This window comes from Lissotriton vulgaris, chromosome 1_2 (genome assembly GCF_964263255.1).
Source record: "Lissotriton vulgaris chromosome 1_2, aLisVul1.2, whole genome shotgun sequence".
Taxonomy (NCBI): domain Eukaryota; kingdom Metazoa; phylum Chordata; class Amphibia; order Caudata; family Salamandridae; genus Lissotriton; species Lissotriton vulgaris.
In genome coordinates, this window is record NC_141686.1 from 283,287,542 (window position 1) to 283,307,916 (window position 20,375).

Below are 20,375 nucleotides of genomic sequence, written 5' to 3' on the forward strand. Positions count from 1 at the left end.
GTCACATTGGACTTCTTTATGCAAGTAGCTGCTTCACTCTTTTGCAGCAGTAGACCATTTCCTCAGGGAAAGCACGGGTTGTTGTGGGTAAAATTGTTGGTGTATGCAGTGATGGTGCCACGCACATGCACCTGCTCACTTGCCGGTATAGATGTAACTTGTACCATTCTATCTGGTGCCCCTGCTCACTTGCCGGTTTCCCATTCTATACTTCTTACCTTCCATGGTGCTACCTTCTCCCTGACCTCTCTCTCCACTCATCTGCCTGTATTTTGTTATGATTTTTCACCTTCCCTCTCCTGGTGCTTTCTCCTTGTCCTGCTCTTCCTCATTCCTTGCCTTTGTCCCAATCTTCTTCCAAAGTGATAAGCTGTCCTTCCAGTGCTAGAATCTCTACTGATGTCAGGAGTTACTATAGAATGCTACAGGTGAGTGATGCAGGCTAATGAGGGGTATAGTGAAGCATGAGCTACAACATGATGGGAGGTGTTCATTCCAGCTGTATAACAAGTGACATTTTACCGTCTTGTTTAGTAGATGAGATATAGAAGCAGAAAGCAGATGCACACAGTGCTGAACATCCAATTAAAGGTCCATCACCAATAATTGGCTCCTCTTTACTTCAAGTGCAGCATAAACCCTATGAGCACCATTTGCTTACGTGAGGGTTTCTCACAAAAGTGCCTCGTCCAGCAACTGTCACATTGCCTGACTTTTCCCACCCCCTCTACTCATCCCAAACATGCTGCTGTAATCTCCAAATACTTTCTAGACCTTTCCCTCCACTAACGTCTTCAATGCAACTAAAAAACTCACATCTACACCACTCAAATTAATTTCATATCTCCCTATACTAATTCACTACTAATCCTGGTTGGGTTCTGGAGTAACGCGCTACTCCTCGAAAAGCACTTTGATACCTCATCTGGGATTTTATATGAAGGTGTTTCTACTTAGCCAGCGCAGCGCCATGTTTATTGTGGTGCAGTCTCTATGCCCTGCTGGTGTGCATCTTCAAAGGATGGTGGGGCTTAGAAATAGCCGGTTGCCCTCTGCGGAAGGGAGGGATACACACAGCACATAACCATCTACTATACAATGAGAGGCTATATCGTGCCATGCCTTGAGTGTCCTTTCTTTTCTGCTGCTTTGCAGCTTTGTGCCATTTCTGGTGTTTTAGGATCGTCTTAGATTTTCTTGACGCTCAAATGGATGTAATTTCTGATGTTTGTATGTTTCGATCATCTTCATTATGCTTGCAAGAAAGTGTCACTCATAGTCACTGAAATGTCACTCAATGTCACACTTGGCAATCTGAAACCTTGGCAGCTATATTGACTTTAAAAAAAAAAAAAAACAGCGCCTCGCCAAAGAACAGAAACTAGACGAACAGCACTACAAAACAATTTCACACGCGCGCCATACATGCTCTTCCGGCGGAGCCACTTGAGTTGAGGCCAACTTTATGTATACCGCCGCCATCTTGGAACGGGTACTGAATATCGCTGAAAAGGTTTTTTTAACAATGCGCTTCATGATTGCAAATGTTTCCCCAAAAATGTAGGCTGTTTCAAAATCTGATACCATTTGCCTGAGATAGTGCTTTTGCTTTCAGTGCGTAGGCTCTCCGTCCCTGGTCGCTGCCGTTTGGTTTCTTAGCGACACCCATTCCAAAATGGCGGATCATTACTCCCGCCGAAAGAATTATTTCCGGCTAGGTCAGCGTGGTGCCAGAAGAGCCTGAAGCATGATGTCCGCTGGGGTGCTCCGGATAGTTGCGGTGGCCGGTGGTTGCCGAAGGGCGCTGTGGGACGGCTTCAGGTACTGGTCTAAATGCGAAAGGATTACAGGAAGGGTCGGGTGGAGGGACAAGTGCTAGTTGCAGGGATGGCACGGCTCTGAAGCTCACAGGAGTGAGACTTGAAGGTCGAACCAAAAGTTTTCTGATTGTAAAATGATGGCGCCTCTGTGTAGACCATGGGTTTTCAATCTTTTGTGGAAGACGAGCCACTTATTTTTTTATTTTGTGCATTTTTAATATAGCGCGGACATTACCCAAATGTGTGTGTCAGAACGCTGTACAATCGAGCCAGTTACGTTACAAGAGAACAGTGGAACACAATAACACATTACAAACTAAAAAAGAAGGTTACATAACACAAAATCCAACAAGGCACGCAGGAGTGAGGAATGTACAGGAAAAATATACACATTTACAATGAGGAGTGAACTTTCAAGAGGGGCCTGAGCATGAAAGTATTAGTTCTTGAATTGTTTTTGAAAGAGGAGAAATTTGAGATCAGGGTAGAGGAGGTGGCATGGAGCAATGGGGGAAGTGAGTTCCAGATGCTCACCGTATTGCCTGAGAATGATTGTGCTTTCGATCGCGAGCTGCTAATATTGTTTGTAGTCAAACAGTGACTACATCAGAATAAATGAAATTAGTGGACACCACACAGAAGATCTTCAACAGTGATTATCTCGAAGAAGCAGGCGGGTGCCCTGCAGAGCAGCCCTAGGTTCTTTCAATTGACCCCATACAAAGTAACAGTGATCTGCGAGCCATAGGATCCAATAAACGTACACAATTGCAAAGTTTTGAAGTGTAATAATGGTAAAAGCGGGCATGCGTTCCTATTTGTGAATATGCTTTTTTTTTTTTACATTCTGAGAAGAAAATAGGTGAACGAACACGAACCGAGTATCTTCATGCACCAAGAAAACAAGGGTTGCAGGGCAGTGGTTCCCAAACGTTTTCACCCCGGCGACTCCCTTGACTTAATTCGCAGTTGACCTATCATGCAATTTTTTAGGTCGAGCCTGCTTAAAATGACTTCTTGGAATCAGCCTGTACTTTTTGTAAAACTTGTGCATGTACTGCACTGTTTTCAATGAGCACTCGTGCATGTACGGCATACACCTTTCGGGAGTGAGCAGCGGCGCAATCTGTTTCCAATTATTGCACCAGCGTGTGTTTTTATTTGCCCGTCTCGCGGTCGCGTTAATTGTAAACAGATGGCGGTCTTTTTTATTTTTATTATTTTTCACTTTTGTGCTTTTAGCGGCCGCGCTTGTTAGTTAGGCGTGCCATTTGACATCCTATTGCTCACTCGGTTGAAATACCACCCCGCTCAAGACACAATTACCATAAGTGTAACTGATAGATTACAGCTCATGGCAGCTGGGATTTTATCCTTTCTGTGCACACTTCATTGTGCTTGCTCCTTTTCTAGGAGTATATAGGAAAATGTCCTACCCACCATTGCAGAGCTATTACCAGCTCTTGGGTGGATCAGGTTGAGGGCTCCGGATTGTCCCATTTGAATTCGCCGACACTTCAGACAGCAAGCGGCCTACATGCCCTTGTTTTTTGGAGCCATTCCCACTACTTTGTTGTATTTCTTGGTGCAGTTGGCCTACTTTCTTGCCTTTTCCCGTTCTTTCTAACAAACCCGAAAAGGGTGCTTGTTCCCCATGTTGTGCACATCAGTGCCCCCTCCATCTGGCTCCCTAGCAGTGACCCTGGTTAGTCCTCCGGCCCCATCTGCTCCCTGTACTATCTTGGTCTCCGTGATTGGGTATATGTGAGGTGTCTATAGGTGTCAACTGGTTCCGCAGAGCCTGGGCTGTCCGTGTACGCATACAGGGGGCACAGGGGCAGTCAACCCCGCTGCTGTCCCTCTTACGGGCGATTCTTCAGTGTTGCTGCCTCTTGCTAAGGTACAAACGCAGATAACGTGGAAGAGCAGTAGTAGCAGCGAGGGAAGGGTTTGCAGCTGGGCCCCTGGACTCGGTGTAAGAGATCAGCTTTCAGAAAGAGCCTCCTCCTGCAGACAGCAGGGCCTCCCTGGTCTGCCTCCGAAGGCTCTGAGCTCAAGATTCCCGTGTTTTGGCAGCAGTTGGCTTTTGTTGCAGCTCTTTTGTCTGCACCTGGTTTTCAGCATGTTGACTGCATCTGCAGCAGTGTGTGTGTGTTTGGAAGGTTTTAATGAGCCATTTGATCTCCTCTCTTCCCCTCGTGGTCTGCCAAACCACCCTGTCTCTGAGAACTGCTCATGCAATGAGGGGAGGGAGGGAGGGAGTGAGGGAGGGGTGCGACAGAAAGGGATGGCGGAGGATAAGGATGCATTACATCGAAATCTGCCGGTGTTTTTTAGGTCACTGTGGAGACTGGCACTCTTGAAGGAGATATTTGAAGGGCAAGCACTTAATCTGTTTTTAGCATTTGTGACACTATCTGCCGTGGCAATCTTTGTGGTGTTTTTAGTAAATAATGATGCTGTATTTACTCAGCCGTTACATTTTTACAAACGTGTTTTTATTTGTAATTGCTAAGTTTTTCCTGAAATTCTGCACATGAGGTAAACTAGAACACGCGCCTAGAGCTGAAGGGGGCATTTGCTTTACTCCCCCAGCGTCCCAGTCGAAACCCAGTTTTCCACCCTCTGCCCTCCTTCCATTGAAAACATTTATAGTACCCTCTACTTGATTTGATAGTGATACTGTCTTACATCACCCTACCTCCTTACTGCAGAATTAACGTGTTGACAGGATACACAAAAACTCTAGACCTATCTTTGGCCAACTTTTGACGCACTGCTGCATGACCTATACAGACAGATCTAGTTGCCCCTCAAATATGTCAGCGCAATGGCCTGGGCCCTGTTTACCCAGGATAATGGCTTCCCTCCCCTGGCCTTACAGGTGGAGACTCTGACACGGAGTGGGCCAGTACACAGAGTAGTCAGGACTTATTTGGCCGGAGGGGGGGAATGCAGAGTACCAAGTACAGGGAGGTGCCAGTTCAGTGCTTGTTGGAAAGTTTGCCGTAAGGTACTTGTCCAAGGGTGTAAGGACTAGCATACCAGCGCAGGGGCTTCATGGAGAGTAAAGGACCCCAATTTGGACATGTTGCAGGGTGGAAATGAGAGTGCCCAGCAGTGTTGGAAGTGAGAATGAACGAATCAGCTAAGTATGGGTTTGACCTTGGTAAGGATGAGACGCGTAAGGGCATTATTTTTTTGTCAGCTGACCCTCCCTGAAAGTGGTGTGGAGACTTGCAGTAAAAACGAGCATTGGCATAGCCAATACTCGTTTTTCCTGCAAGCCTCCACACCACTTCCAGGGAGCCAATAGGTCTTGCTTTTGGGACCTTATAAGTATTTAGTTATGCAGCATAATATCCTTGGTGCAACAATTTCTACTGTTGCATGGCTAAACACTCATAAGGTCCCAAAGGCGAGACCTATTGGCTATGACAATGCTTTTTTTGTTGGGGATGTAAGCCCGGCCTCAAGCGCCGATTATGGTATTGGTGCAAATGCATTGTAAACCACAATAGTGGGTCAGACTGAAACCAATCGGTACTTGTAGAGTGCAGAACTGTCACCACTGGGGTGCGAGGTCTCCGTTGTGCCAGCTCTCCCTGTGACAGCTTTTGAGGCAACTGCTGGAAGAAACGAGCAGAAAAGGGCAAACCAGAAGTCAGAAAATCGGGCAAGCAGAAAAGGCTTCACTGGGTCAGAAAAGGCTAAAGCAGAAAAGAGGGCAGAAAAAACAGACCAGGCAAAACAGGGCAGAAAAGCCAATACTGGGCAGAAAAAAACGAGCAGAAAAAGGCAAAGCCGAGAGCAGAAAACAAGCAGCAGAAAAGGAAAAACAGAGCAGACTAGGGCAAAACAGGAACAAGCATTTTCAATGCAATGGTTTCGCCTTTGGAAAAGTTTGAGCTATTGGCATTGTTAATGACAATATTTTTATTTATGTGTTGGTTTTGAAAACAGATAAATAAATGGCATTGTCACTTACATTGTTATTAGCTTAATCTCTGCAGTCTCTAGAACTCCATAGCACTCCCTAGTTACTCTACACTCCCTAGCACTGTGCACTCCCTAGCTTCCCTAGTCACTCCACACCTCTTAGCATTGTGCACTCTAGTCTTTTCCTAGCACTCCTTAGTCGCTCCCTAGTCACTCTGCACTCCCTAGTCACTCTGCACTCCCTAGTCACTCTGCACTCCCTAGTCACTCTGCACTCCCTAGTCACTCTGCACTCCCTAGTCACTCTGCACTCCCTAGTCACTCTGCACTCCCTAGTCACTCTGCACTCCCCAGTCACTCTGCACTCCCCAGTCACTCTGCACTCCCCAGTCACTCTGCACTCCCCAGTCACTCTGCACTCCCCAGTCACTCTGCACTCCCCAGTCACTCTGCACTCCCCAGTCACTCTGCACTCCCCAGTCACTCTGCACTCCCCAGTCACTCTGCACTCCCCAGTCACTCTGCACTCCCCAGTCACTCTGCACTCCCCAGTCACTCTGCACTCCCCAGTCACTCTGCACTCCCCAGTCACTCTGCACTCCCCAGTCACTCTGCACTCCCCAGTCACTCTGCACTCCCCAGTCACTCTGCACTCCCTAGTCACTCTGCACTCCCTAGTCACTCTGCACTCCCTAGTCACTCACTCCTCCCAGAGCTACACATGCACCACCCCAGAGCCACACACTCCTCCCAGAGCTACACATGCACCACCCCAGAGCCACACACTCCTCCCAGAGCTACACATGCACCACCCCAGAGCCACACACTCCTCCCAGAGCTACACATGCACCACCCCAGAGCCACACACTCCTCCCAGAGCTACACATGCACCACCCCAGAGCCACACACTCCTCCCAGAGCCACACACTCCTCCCAGAGCCACACCTGCACCACCCCAGAGCCACACCTGCACCACCCCAGAGCCACACCTGCACCACCCCAGAGCCACACCTGCACCACCCCAGAGCCACACCTGCACCATCCCAGAGCCACACACACATACTCACTTTGAGCTACACATATATATCCAGAGCCACACACATACACAGATAGAATTAAAAAACTGGACACTGTTACATAAACTGAGCTGCGAGGAGCCATGTATTAAGTTCATAAGACACAGGGGTGTGCCTTATGCATTCGCTGCAACCACTTTATAAACATAGACCACAACTTTATATATACCAGGCACCAGTGCTGTGAAAGTAGCTCAGTGCATCTGTATGCCGTAACACAACTGCACCCAGTTTAATGCTCTATTGCTACATGGAGATCACGTTCTCTTTGTATAGCCTTTGAATAGGGTTTTTACAAATACCAGGTGTCACCTGTGAGACAGCTTCAAGGAGCGTTCATATGCAGTAACACGACAAAGCCGCTCGAGTACAGGTGCTGGGGAAGTCATGACAGACCCAAAGAAGTAATATTTACTTTATATAGTGCTTCACATCATAGTTCTGCTTCTAAGCACTCTAAATAACGGGTGCTACCATTACTAAACTTAAAGTTAAATACAAGCAATTAATAAAAAAGTTACAATCAGGCAATGCAAACAAAATCAGGACACTGCGGTCCAGGCTTCCACCAGTTATCACACCGCCTTACCATAAATTACCTGTAGGAGGCACTGCTTTCTCGGTACAAACCACTAAGCCGGTGGTTCCCAAAGTGTGCGCCGCGGCGCCCTGGTGCGCCGTGATGAGAAGCCAGGGGCGCCGCGGCGCCACCCAGGATGTGGCTTCTTTGTGCTGAACGTGATCTCAGCCTTCGCCCTCTACATTTAAATGGCTCAATTAAGAGCTCGGTGCGGTAACGGAGAGTGCTGTGGACATTGCTGTATGGTTTGTTTCAGAGTTTAATCACTGGTCTTTGTTCCTGAATGAACGTCTTACCCTGTGCATTGTGTTTTTTTATTGATAGTAAATACAAGTTACACAAAGCTCTGGTGCTTTCCATTTTACTTTCCCTTTCGTGGAGTGTGGCTGCGTCTGTATATGCTTTCCTTCGGACTGACCACATATTTCTGTCAGTCGATATTTTTGTTGACGGTATTCTGGAATACAACCGAGCAAGTGTGTGAGACAACGGTGGAGTGAGTCATTACACGAGGGACAATTCGGGAGCATAATGCCAGCAGAAAGGTGTAGCATACATCCATTCCGGATAAATAAGTAAATTGTGTTTTTGCAAAAGCAAGCACAAAAGAAGCCCGGGGGGGAAGACGTGTGGGTGGGGGGTGTTTCTCTGTGAAGAAATGAAATTGGACCCTATTCTATCCCTACTCCCGGAGTGCCTCGTCATAGCACTGTTCCCTCCAGCCCCGACCCTTCTCCGTTTTCCACTTTCAGCCCTGAGGAGTTCCAGCCAGGTGCGTCTTGTGTCATAAATCGGAATTACATTGGAGGCAGAAATAGCTTCGAACACCTTCTTGTGGCTGACAGCACGGCAGAAATAGAGTGGGAGAAAGCTTTCAAAACAGCAAAGGTTGTGTAAATAATTACTGTTATAGAGTTGGATTTTTACAGTGGGGCCAGTACACTTCCGGTTTGGATGTATCGAATAGAGGTGGACAGCCTCGAATAAGTGTGATAGCAAGTGTTCAAAGAAACGGATATTTGAAAATATAGCTTACAAATATTTCTTTGTGGCAAATACTTTTTGAGGGAAGGGTACTCAATTGTTTTTATTCGCAAGGAAGCAGCATTACTGTGAGGTGTCAGAGCGCTTTACATAATAACCAGTTGTGATACATAAGGACTTAGGATTACATGCGTTACATAAAAGATACAAGCAGAAAAAATTGCAAATGTACAAGTTATAAAGTCACACAGGGAAGAGTTATAAACAGAAATAAATTGCAAATGTACAAGTAGTAAAGTCACACAGGGAAGAGACAAATATAAAAAATTGCAAATGTACAGGTTGTAAAGTCACTCAAGGAAGAGATACAAATGGATAAACTCTAAGTCACATAGGAATGGTAGAGAGTACAAAGGTCTACTGCAGTGGTTCCCAAAGTGTGCGCCGTTAAAAAAAAAAAAATGGTGGGGAGCCACGGCCCGCTGCCAATTAGGTCAAGGGAGCCACGGGTCAAAAAAGTTTGGGAACCACTGCACTAAGCTCTGGAACTCACTACCAGTCAAGATTCGAAGCATTCTGGAGCATATAAACTTCAGAAGGCAGTTTCAAATATGGCTATTCCCTAGATAACTACATCATTCCACACCCCTCATTGAACCCGTAAAGATAACTGCACCTTCAAGTAGAATCTACAGTTTATAGCCCACAGGTATGGAACAACCCAACCAGCGCACTACTGTATATATCTAGCTAAGCTAAGAAGGGCTCCCTACAGTTAGCCGGGGCATTATTTAGTAATATCAATTAATATATAGCCCTCTCGCCCATACTAATACCATAACTCTAAGCGGTTGTCAGCCAACTACAGCTTTATTCTCTTACACTCACGTAGGACGTGTCGGCTACAGGTCCTGTCCATCACCAGCACTGGAACATTTGGGGATTAATAGTGCCTCGTCTTGTTTGACCAAATGGTATGATCCTGGGCAGATATTATACTTCACCCGCAATGCTCCGGGTTCCAGTAGCACAGTTCATTGTAAAAGTTTTTTGAAAGATTAATCTTTAGGCCCAAGTCAAGCATAAAGGTGTTAAAACTGGTCAGGACCCTTTTAACCCATTACCTGTGCATGCCAGTAAAATGGCATCATCTGCGTAGAGGAGAGCCGGTATAGGTCTCCAACCTACTTGGGAAAATCATGCCCACTCTTAAGGAGTGCCTCAGCCAGACCATTGATGTATAAATTAAAAAGAAAGTGGGCCAGGACGCAGTCCAGCCTGACCCCTCTTCTAACAGGAAATCCTGCTGTGCACTGGCCGGCCACCCCGTATCTTACGCTGGCTGAAGCTCCCTCATAAAAATGGAGCAGAAGTCAATAATATTAGGATCCACACCAAGGTTGGCAAGAGTCCCCCATAACGTTGCATGGATTACAGAGTCAAATGCTGCGGTCAAATCGACGAAGACTAAGTATAGTCTCCCTTTTTTGGCTCCTGTGTATTTCCCAACGATCATTGCCAGGTTTAGACTCTGTTCCAGGGTTCCCAAACCCTCCCGAAACCCGTACTGGAGATCGGACAGAACATTATTTTCTATTGCCCAGTCCTGTAGTCACTGCAGGACAACTCGACCTGCCACCTTCACCATGGAGTCAAGAAGGGAAATTGGTCTATAACAACCAGGATCTTGGTGATTTCCCTTTTCGAATATTGGGACAATGATGGACTCCGTCCAAGTCTTCGGGAAGGTGGTACAGTCACTAATGTTGACCATATGGGTGAATAGTGGGGCCCAGAGAATGCACTGTGTCACAAACTTAATTAACGACACCCAGTCACACCCCCCAGATGACCTAATACTTGTAAGGAGTCTGCCGATGACAGCTAAAGACTTCATACACACAAACACAGGGCATGACAAGTATAAATCTAATACATTAAACATTTCCACAACAGATTCCTAAAAGTGTTCTGACAAAAAATAAGGTAATTGCATTGGATTTGTCCTTCTCCGTGTTTTGTACATTAATATTCATGTATGCTTTTTGAGGTGGGCTGCTAATAGGGGGGGGGGGTGTGTGCCTGTGCATACATTTGTGTGTGTATGCACAAATCAATCAATCAATCAATAAATGACATTTATAGAGCGCGCTACATACCTGTAGGGTCTCAAGGCGCTGGGGGTGGGGGGGTGCCGCTACTGCTCGAACAGCCAGGTCTTCAGCTTGGGGATTAATAGTGCCTCGTCTTGAACAAACAAGTGAGTAAATCTGTTTAGCGCAAGCTTCCATCTAAGATGTTTGCAATTTTGGATTGGGGAGTGCAAATCCACCAATGTGTGTGTATCTGGGATCATAATAATTAAAGTCCCCTCAACCACAACGAGCGTGGACTCCTCCTTTCTGCTCCCTGGAGGCCCTTTGGTGTTACAGATCGCACCAGCACACATTTTGATCATAAGGGAGAATTCCCTTATTTGCAAAGGGGCTTGGCCACAGGCAAAAGAGAGAAAAGCGTTCCCTATTCACCCACACCATATTATGGATGGACGTAGGCGCAGAAGCAAAGAGGCCATCAGGGGGCACACTGTGAGGCACATCTCTCTGAGTACCACCTGCAGGTGCCCTTTGAAGGGGGGCCGGGGGGGAGTTCTCAATCATGGACACCTCTTAGACATCCCCCTGCAGGTAGGTGAATTCACTCACTGCACCACCTGCAGGAGATCCCGGTCTCCCTTTGTAAAGGAGCCGGCGTGGGGACTTTAGCATGTAAGACGGAGCAGCTGCCACTCTGCTTTTCACTATTGCCCTTACCACAGGGCAGCGACATGTGAGCACCCCATTATGTGTGAAGATGTGTATATGTATTACTTGTTATGCAGGATCTGTGAGATTGTGATTAATATGTATTGGTGTATTTGGATGCCTGTCCTTGGAGCTGTCTCTCATCACTGTTGATTTTGAATGTTTCATGGAGGAATGTTAGTGTGCATGTTTAACTCGTCTTTACTGTTATTCCCCAAAGCTTTTGATTATTTTCTTCTTTACTGACTGTTCCTAGCTTATCTCTCAATTCATGTCACACAGAGTAATGAACACTCGTGATGCAAGAGTAACCAGGACGTGCAAATTCGTATCTTTTCCAACCGGAGCAACACAGCCCATTGTTATACCCGAGGCTGGCGCACCCTCATTCTACCCTGCACTCAGTCTAGTGGTGCCGGGTAGGGTAGTTAGGAGTTAGCACAGTTTCACATCCTGTGGGCCGCCTGGGTAGCCTCATAGGTTATTATTAATAACATTGGCTTTAACCGTGGCACACACTACGTATGAAAACACCAATAATAAGCGTTATAGTCTTGTTGTCATGTATCAAAATAATCTTTGTGTCCCGCATTTATTATGTCTCGACAGTTCTTCCGGATGGTTTCCTGTGGAATCAGTCCACATAAACTTCACGATGATTAATATGCTCAGTGTCTGGTTCGGCAGCGACGCGTAGTTGTATTCCCCTCGCCCACGAATGAGCACTCGTGCCTCATGAAGGTGTCGACGTGCCAGGCCTGCCTGTCGCAGCCGCATACCGCGGGATTTTGCTGTATCAGCATTGGCACAAATGGGCAGAATAAACATGATAACACTCTGCTTAAGGCAACGAGCCCGGAGCCGCCTGGACTAGATACAATAGTGAGTTTACAATGGGGTATACCCTAAGAACTCTCTGACCTGGGTCAGTTAAGATAGGTATGTATACAGTGGTCAGGGTCTATTGATTATAACCAAGAATTTATCATGGAAACCTTTACGTTAATAAATCATTTAGAGATTCCTTCTGTGCAGTACAAAAACATTTATTCCAACATTATGGTAATCGTGTACTTAATGCTATTCAGATAAGTACCACAAGTAATACAACAAGCAAGAGACCAATTACTTCATTGGATCAAGCAGAGACTGGAGGACGTGAGTCTCAATTAAGTTGGTATGGAAAACTTTCTTGTGGGTACAATTTACATGTATTCTCTACATAGTAAACATTTCAACGCGCTCAAAGTGACAAGAAAAAGAGACAGTTAGGTGGGATGGGTGTGGTTGGGTACAGGTGAGGACTGGGTAAAGTTGTGTGCTCTTTCTACAATCACAGTGGTATTCAATGCAACCTTTACAGACTAATTATTGTTCATTAGTTCCATGTAACTCTTTAACATAGGATCTGTATTAATCAATGGGTTGCTTCCTATGTTAAGAGGGTAAGTACAATCCGGTCTACGTTTCGACCCCTGGATTAAGGGTTGATTGAAGCCTCATACTGGGGTCTTCTTCAGGACTTAGGGGAGCAGGAGCGCTTAGTGTTGGGCCGTCCAGTGGCCATTGAGATTGGACCATCATCGGTTCCTCTGTAGTTAATAGTGACTGGGACATCCGCGGCTTTCCAATCAATTAGTGCATTTTATCATTTCCGTTTCATGGCTCATCCAGATGCATTTATTTCGTCAGGACTTCAGAGCGGGTGCATTCAGCAGCGTTGCCCGGCCGCGAGTCTGGGCAGCGCTGCTGAATGCACCCGCTCTGAACCCGGCCCAACACTAAGCGCTCCTGCACCCCTAAGTCCTGAAGAAGACCCCAGCATGAGGCTTCAATCAACCCTTAATCCAGGGGTCGAAACGTAGACCGGATTGTACTTACCCTCTTAACATAGGAAGCAACCCATTGATTAATACAGATCCTATGTTAAAGAGTTACATGGAACTAATGAACAATAATTAGTCTGTAAAGGTTGCATTGAATACCACTGTGATTGTAGAAAGGTCACACAACTTTACCCAGTCCTCACCTGTACCCAACCACACCCATCCCACCTAACTGTCTCTTTTTCTTGTCACTTTGAGCGCGTTGAAATGTTTACTATGTAGAGAATACATGTGAATTGTACCCACAAGAAAGTTTTCCATACCAACTTAATTGAGACTCACGTCCTCCAGTCTCTGCTTGATCCAATGAAGTAATTGGTCTCTTGCTTGTTGTATTACTTGTGGTACTTATCTGAATAGCATTAAGTACACTATTACCATAATGTTGGAATAAATGTTTTTGTACTGCACAGAAGGAATCTCTAAATGATTTATTAACGTAAAGGTTTCCATGATAAATTCTTGGTTATAATCAATAGACCCTGACCACTGTATACATACCTATCTGGACTAGATACAAGACTGTGGAAAGGAACGCTTAACCCTGTCACGAGCGGCCTTTGCCGGGTGAGGAGGGGGTCGTGGGGGTCATTCATGGTACTTTCAGATATGGACGCCATTTCTTTCTCGATTGCCAAGACGATGATGAAAAGTTGCTTGGAAACAGCACAGGCCGATGTTTTACCGTGAGCGACTGAGTAATGTAATTCCTCACTCAAACGGTGACCTTTTGTTCACTATCTAAAAACAAGCACCTCGTATTGCGGTGCAATCACACCACAGGCACGGACAGCGGGAGAGGGGGTGGGAAAGGAACGGACAGCGGGGGGGGGCGGGAAAGGAACGGACAGCGGTAGGGGGGGGGGGCGGGAAAGGAACGCACTCACCTGGACTTCTTCCGGCGGCCGTGGTCGGCATAATGACGAAAACAAACACCAAAAAAAAAAAGAAACTCCGCCCACCGCCCAATGACAATGCAAAAAGGGTGGAGAGGGGAAAAAAATGCAGGAACGCCCACGAATCTGGTCCGGCCATGACGGACAGATCTCTGTTCGAATGACTAGCCTCCATTTATGGAGCTAGCCAATGGAACAGAGGGCGGGACTAAGCAGTACACTGTAGAGACATAAGATTTCTCCTGGGGGCGGAGCTAGGAGCTCCGTGCCCCAGGCGAAACCTAAAAACGAGGGGGAAAAAATGAAACCACTTGCTGTTCTTTACTTTGCTTGCCACCAGAAGATGCAAGTTAGGCGGGTATGTACATTTCATTTTTATTTCACTGTGTAATCCTTTTACTGTGTGGCCATGCTTTAGCAGACTTCTTCCTCAAATTAAAACTTTCTAAACTACTCTGCTCCCTGAGTTGTTGCTGAGTGGGGGCGACCGATTGGGCCTTCACCAGTGGCCTGGCCTATCATTTCAGCCACTATGAATGTGAAATATGACCCCTTCACAAGGCTACTAGAGACACAGAAATGTAGTTTATTGTACAGGCTCACAGTTCACAGACCTGCAGCTGAGTCCTGGAATTAAATGAAAACATTCTAACGATGCCCGGCAGGTACCAGAATAGAAATGAAAAACATAGCAGAGGACAATATGCATACGATAAGACAGTTTTACTGGCATAGGATATCACTCCAATCTGTCCCATTACATTGCCATGCGCTCATAAGCGCTAAACTCCGCTATCTAGATATTTTCATGTATTATGCCTGCTCCTGTGTCATTTGAAATGGTTTATTGTGGCACTGAATGTCGACACAGTGCATTATTTATACTCCCGTGCTTTCCACAGGACTAATTAACCTCTTTTACTGTGCCATTCGAAGGGAAGTATTGCATTCTTCACTGATAGAAAATATTAGGTGTTGCACTACTTTGCCTCTCATTCAGTGCTCATTAGTGCCTGCTGCTGGGAGGCGGCCGCGCTAGAGCTGCAGTGTCTGTGTAGGGGTTGGTGTTTCCCGAAGCTGAGAAGTTTTGGTGACTTTGTAATTGTAAAGGAACAAGGCTAGGAAATGACCGCAGCAAACTGTCCAGTTTGATAAGATCTCGCCTCGTGGGTCCCCTCCATAAACAGGCTTTGAAAAATCATAACAATTTTACTAGACCTGCAGGTCTAGTGACTAAAATAATCTACTCGACCTATTTGTAATGCTTTTGACCCATTAACTGGTTTTATATGATGTGATCGTGGGCAAATAATTTAATTATTTAGCTGCCATTGTCTGCATTATCACCTTCAAATGTGCGAGTTCTGCATATCTGCTGTACAAAAAACTTGTTTGCTTCAGGTTCTAAGGGACGATAAAAATGTCCTAAAGGTAGGGTGTTTGTCGTGTGGGGTAACCGGCCCATTCCGCCCCCCTCTCTTTAATTGTGTCTACCAGTAGTGGAGCCCTGAAAGTTATAACTACGCAGTCTCCTCTTAACGATTTTAGGGAGGGGCGACCCAACCAATCCTGCGGATCGTTTTAAATTCCGCAAAGAGACATTCCTTCAGGCCGGTCCTGGAAGTGAAAAAGTGGAGAGCCTTGTTCCTTAAAGTAGACCAATGTTCAAACACATTAGTAGCCAGTTGTGGAACATTGGTCAGAATCACCGTGAACGGTGTTGCTTCAGGGGGTAAATGTAAGTTTTGTGAGGGATCATAAGGAGTTTCGTGATATCCCTGCTCATTTTTGTCAATAATGATAACGTCAGAGCTTCCCACTTTCTTCCCCCCTACAATTTACCTACTCTCAGAGCAGTCGGTTTGATTGGTAATTATAGCAGAATTCAGTCTTATTCCTCGATTGTTCTAGGATTAGCCCATTAGAGGCTCAGCCCACAGAAGACTCTGTCCCTATGCTGGATAGTGTATGAGCTACTGGTTTAGAGGAGGCGGACTGTACCGATTGATGGGTACCTTGTGCCAGCTCCTCTATCTTTGATAACTTGGATTCTATGTTGGAGATATTTACATGGATGGGGTTCCAAGGCAGTTGCCAAGATGGACTTCAATTTGCCCCAAAAAGCATTGTCCTGTAATACATTTACGTTAGTAGCTGTTTGTCTGCTTATTTGGACTACCCATCTCACATACACCCTCTGCCAGTTTCCTTTTCTTCCCCTTCGAGTAGATAGCGTTCTTGCCCTGCTTCGGGGTATTTTTTCTTTTGGCCTTAGCAGAGGTCGAGGGAAGTTCCGAATTGTGAATATGTTGACGTTTACATTTATCCTTATGGCCTCTCGTTGTGACAGTATGTCTAATCGGGCTATATTCAGGAGATATTAGGGAAACGGGTTCTCAGGAGAATCTGTTACAGTTAGTAGTGGGGGACCGGTAGTAGTTTCATGGGGTAAAGGAGACACATTATTAGAGTCTGAACTTGGTGCCCTAAGGTTAGGGGTGAGGGAGAGTCTACTCTGAGGGCGTGACGGTTCTAATGACAACCTGAGTTCGGTAAGTTGAATTTCTCGAACAAGAACAGACTCAGCCCTCACCAAAAAGGCATCAAGTGTCCCCACCACGGTCCTGCCCTTCTTTATTCATACTGAACACTTCTTACTGGAATCCCAGCCCTATACTGCAAAGTTAGCGACTACTTGAAGATTGAAAAACCACCCTATATTATGTGCTAAAGCGTACAAGCTAACAGGCCACAGATAAAATTAGACATTCAAAAGAATAACCATAATGTAAATAAGTATGTCAACAGTAAGCCAAAGTCCTAGGGTACAATTTTAAAATAAATCGGCAAGTTCACTGAAATGACCCACTGGCTGGAGCAAGTTGAACGATCTTATAGCACAATGCAGTGCAAACAAAGTCCCCCTTTTATTCAAAGTCAAAGTGAAACAGACAGCTTACTTCGTGTCCAAGATGAAAATGTTAAGGGGGTGGCCCAGCCCTGCCTAAGCCTGCCGCAGACGGGCCCGGGCTTCGCCCGGCACGTCCCGCACTGCGGGGGTAGAGGCTGCGCTTTGAGCCGAGCTGACTAGTGCCTCCCCCTCGTCAGCAGGACCCGCAACAGCTGCGGGGAACCGCGTTGCACCCTGGGCTTTGTAGTCCTAAGGATGGTGGTGCAGCAGTCAGCAGCAGGGCAGAGCCTCCGGGGTGAGCGTTGGCGAAAATCGGAGCCCACAAGGAGAGTCAGCGTGTCTTTTCCAGAGATGAAAGGGCGATTACAGGGACCCCATACAGAAAGCAAGACCCTTTTTCCACACCCCAACCCGTGGTGAGAACACATCCTTCCATACTCGTGTGATGTTCCGCTTCGCCAATGTAAGGCCCAGCAGTAGTAGATTACTTTGTTTTTCCACATAGGACAGCTAGGCCTGCCACAATGAAAAGCAGCTTGTTTGTCACTGTAGGACATGTTAACATAAAATTGCTACATGTCCTATCTTTAAGCACCATGCATAGTGCCTTGGGGGCAACAAGGCCTACATAGTGATGACTTATTATTAAAGTGTGGTTTTTATTTGTCAAAATAATTTATTGGTTCTTGATGTTATGCTTTGAGAATCAAGTCATGATTCTATCAGGTGGTAGGGCTGTGTAGAGGGACGTAAACTTGCATGCTCAGGCAAAGAGGCAATTAGGCTTCCTGATAGCTTTTTAGTTGACAGGATATATTCCAGCTCAAACGCTTGAGATGGCATTACTGAACAACTAGATCTCCCTTACTACGTGGAATGTAAGAGGACTGGGCTTGGCAGCTTAAAGCCAAAAGGCCATTCCATGCTTGAAGAGAAAGGGTACGCGTATTGCATTCCTCCTATGGCCCATCTTACTAAGACTAAGGTTTATAGACTACAAGAGTTAGAGGGGGTCAGATGCACTGGGTACTCATCTTTTTTAAAGAGGGGTCTCCATCTGGAGATTACGGAATACTTCTGGACTGTCCAGGGTACGGCCTCTGACGTGATGTTTAAATCAGAGGCATTTAAGGCGGTGAGGTGAGCTAGCTATTTTGGAAGGGTAATAGGAGCCTGGAAGGCACTAGATGATGAACTATGACAAAACCATTCATGAGTTGGAATTGGGTACAGTAAAGGTCTGGGCTACTAAGAATAAATTAGCTGACAGTAGGGAGAGGTGTACCCATATTATCAAGAGGTTGTATTGTTATAATTACTAAGCGCACACCAATAGGGTTCATGAAGGCAGGCAGGCCTGGTAGGATGTCCCAGAGAGTGGAGGGTCTCCGATCACACAGATACATGATCCTGGTGGTCACACGTTATGCTACGAGACTCAAATTAATGACACCCATCTTAAAATATTATAGGGCTCCTTAAGTACAATGAAATAGGTGAAGACATGTTTAAACTGGGCACCTAGGAGTGTGCTCGACTCGGAAAGCAGAGAGACTTGTGGAGGCCCAGTCATAGAAAATGAAATCAGACAAGCCACTAAAGACTTGTCTAAGGGTAAAACCACAGGGAGTGATGAGCTGCCACCAGAGTCTACTTATTCCATTCACTTGGTACTTCATTTGGTCATGGTATCTGCAGTGGCTTGGAAGAAGTGCAAGTTCCCAGCTATTGCTAGGGAGGCTTAAGTGGTACCACTCCTTTAACCTGGAAAGCATTGAGACATCATCAATTAAGTGGTTTTATATAGCTTGGCTAATCGCCCATGAGGGTCTACAGGTGCTTCATGGTCACGATGCTTCAGGTGATGCAGTCGAACAGCCAGGTCTTGAGGGCTCTCTGGAATTCCATTAGAGATGTGTAGATCTGTAGCTGCAGAGAAAGGTCGTTCCAGGTTTCTGCTGCGAGGTAGGAGATGGAGGGTGCTCTGCTGTTGCTTCGGTAGATGTGGGGTTGTGGGCAAGTGAGAGGGAGGTGGAGCATGGTAGTCTGGTAGGGTGCTTGATGTATGCTGGTTCTTAGTTGTGTAGACGTGGATCATAAGCTTGAATTGGCGTCTCCTCTAGATGGGCAGTCAGTGGAGTTTTCTGAGGTGTTTGTGTGGATCCGTTTTGGGAGGTTGAGGATTAGTCTGGCAGCGGAGTTCTGCATGGTCTGGAATCTCTGCAGAATGTTAGTGGTGATCTATCGTAGGTTGTGCTACCGTAGTCTAATCATTGGTGATTTAGGTCTGAGTGACGGTGTGCCTGGTGTTCAAGGGGAACCATCTGAAGACTGTGCATAACATATGACGTGAGCAAATGCAGGCAGAGGCGATTGCGTTGATCTGGGATTTTATGGTCAGTTTGCGGTCTAGGATTATGCAGAGGTTCCTCATGTGGCCAGCCCATTTGCGTGATGATCCTAATTCTGAGGGCTACCAGAAGCCGTTGCAACGGCGGTGGTGTTGCTGAAGATCAGCACTATCGTTTTCAGTGTTGAGTTTCAGGCAGTTGTCCTTTGTCCAGTTGCAGACGCTCGTCGCGCATCTGAGGAAGTTGGTTCTTGTGTTGGCTGAACCTTCTGAGAGTGAGAGAATGAGCTAGGGTTTTTCTGCGTAGGATATGAAGTTTAGTCCGTGGGATCTGATGATGTTGGCCAGGGGGTCATGCAGGTGTTAAAGAGGGTGGGGCTAGGGAGGATCCCCGAGGGACACCGCAGATGATGTCCTTGGGTTCTAGTGTGAATGGAGGTAGGCGGCCCTTCTGCGTTTTTCCAATGAGGAAGGAGGCGAACTATTTGAGTGCATTTCCTTGGATACTGATGTGATGCCGTATTCTGATCAGGGTGTGATGAGATATAGTGTCAAGGGTTGCTGAGAGGTCGAGTAGGATCAGAGCCACTGTTTCCCAGTGGTCAAGGAGGGATCTGATGCCATCAATGGCTATGATCACGGTATTCCTGGTGCTGTAGTTGGTGCAGAATCCCTTTTGGGAGGTGTCTAGGAGAAGCTTTCACTTCAGATATTTCGTGAGTTGTCGGTGGGGAAAGGGAGATTGGGCTGTAGTTTTTTAGTTTGCTTGGGTCGATGGATGTTTCTTGAGCAGTAGTCTGATTTATTTATGTTTCCAGTCTTTGGGAAAGTTGGCCGTGGCAAGTGAGGAGTTAAAGAGGGTGGTGAGCTCGCTGTTGATACTGCGGCTTCCGAGGTTGAAAATATGATGCGGACAGGAGTTTATGGAGGCTCCTGAGTGAACGAAGTTCATGATGGTTGTGCTGTCCTGGGGATGAGCTGGTCCTATGAAATAAGTTGGTGGTCCATGTTGAGTTTGGTGAGTGCATGAAAGTGAAGGAAATCTGAGGACTGGAGGGCTGGAGTTTGAAGTTCTTGGGACGAGGGGGATGCTGTTTTCTGTGGCTGCTGGTTTGGCGAACTTGACTAC

General features: G+C 46.3%; 1 protein-coding gene across 2 annotated transcripts in view; it reads left to right on the forward strand.

The window, feature by feature from the left end:
• Positions 1–1,707: 1,707 nt before the first annotated feature.
• LOC147736490 (large ribosomal subunit protein mL50-like) overlaps positions 1,708–20,375 on the forward strand; it is a 53,834-nt gene continuing 35,166 nt past the window's right edge. The window contains exon 1 of one of the 2 annotated variants that reach the window (XM_086953224.1): positions 1,708–1,821. In XM_086953224.1, the coding sequence (XP_086809350.1) occupies positions 1,748–1,821 (74 nt within the window). In that variant the 5' untranslated portion in view covers positions 1,708–1,747. The remainder of the gene's footprint in view (positions 1,822–20,375) is intronic. The other variant, XM_086953223.1, reaches the window with a different exon arrangement.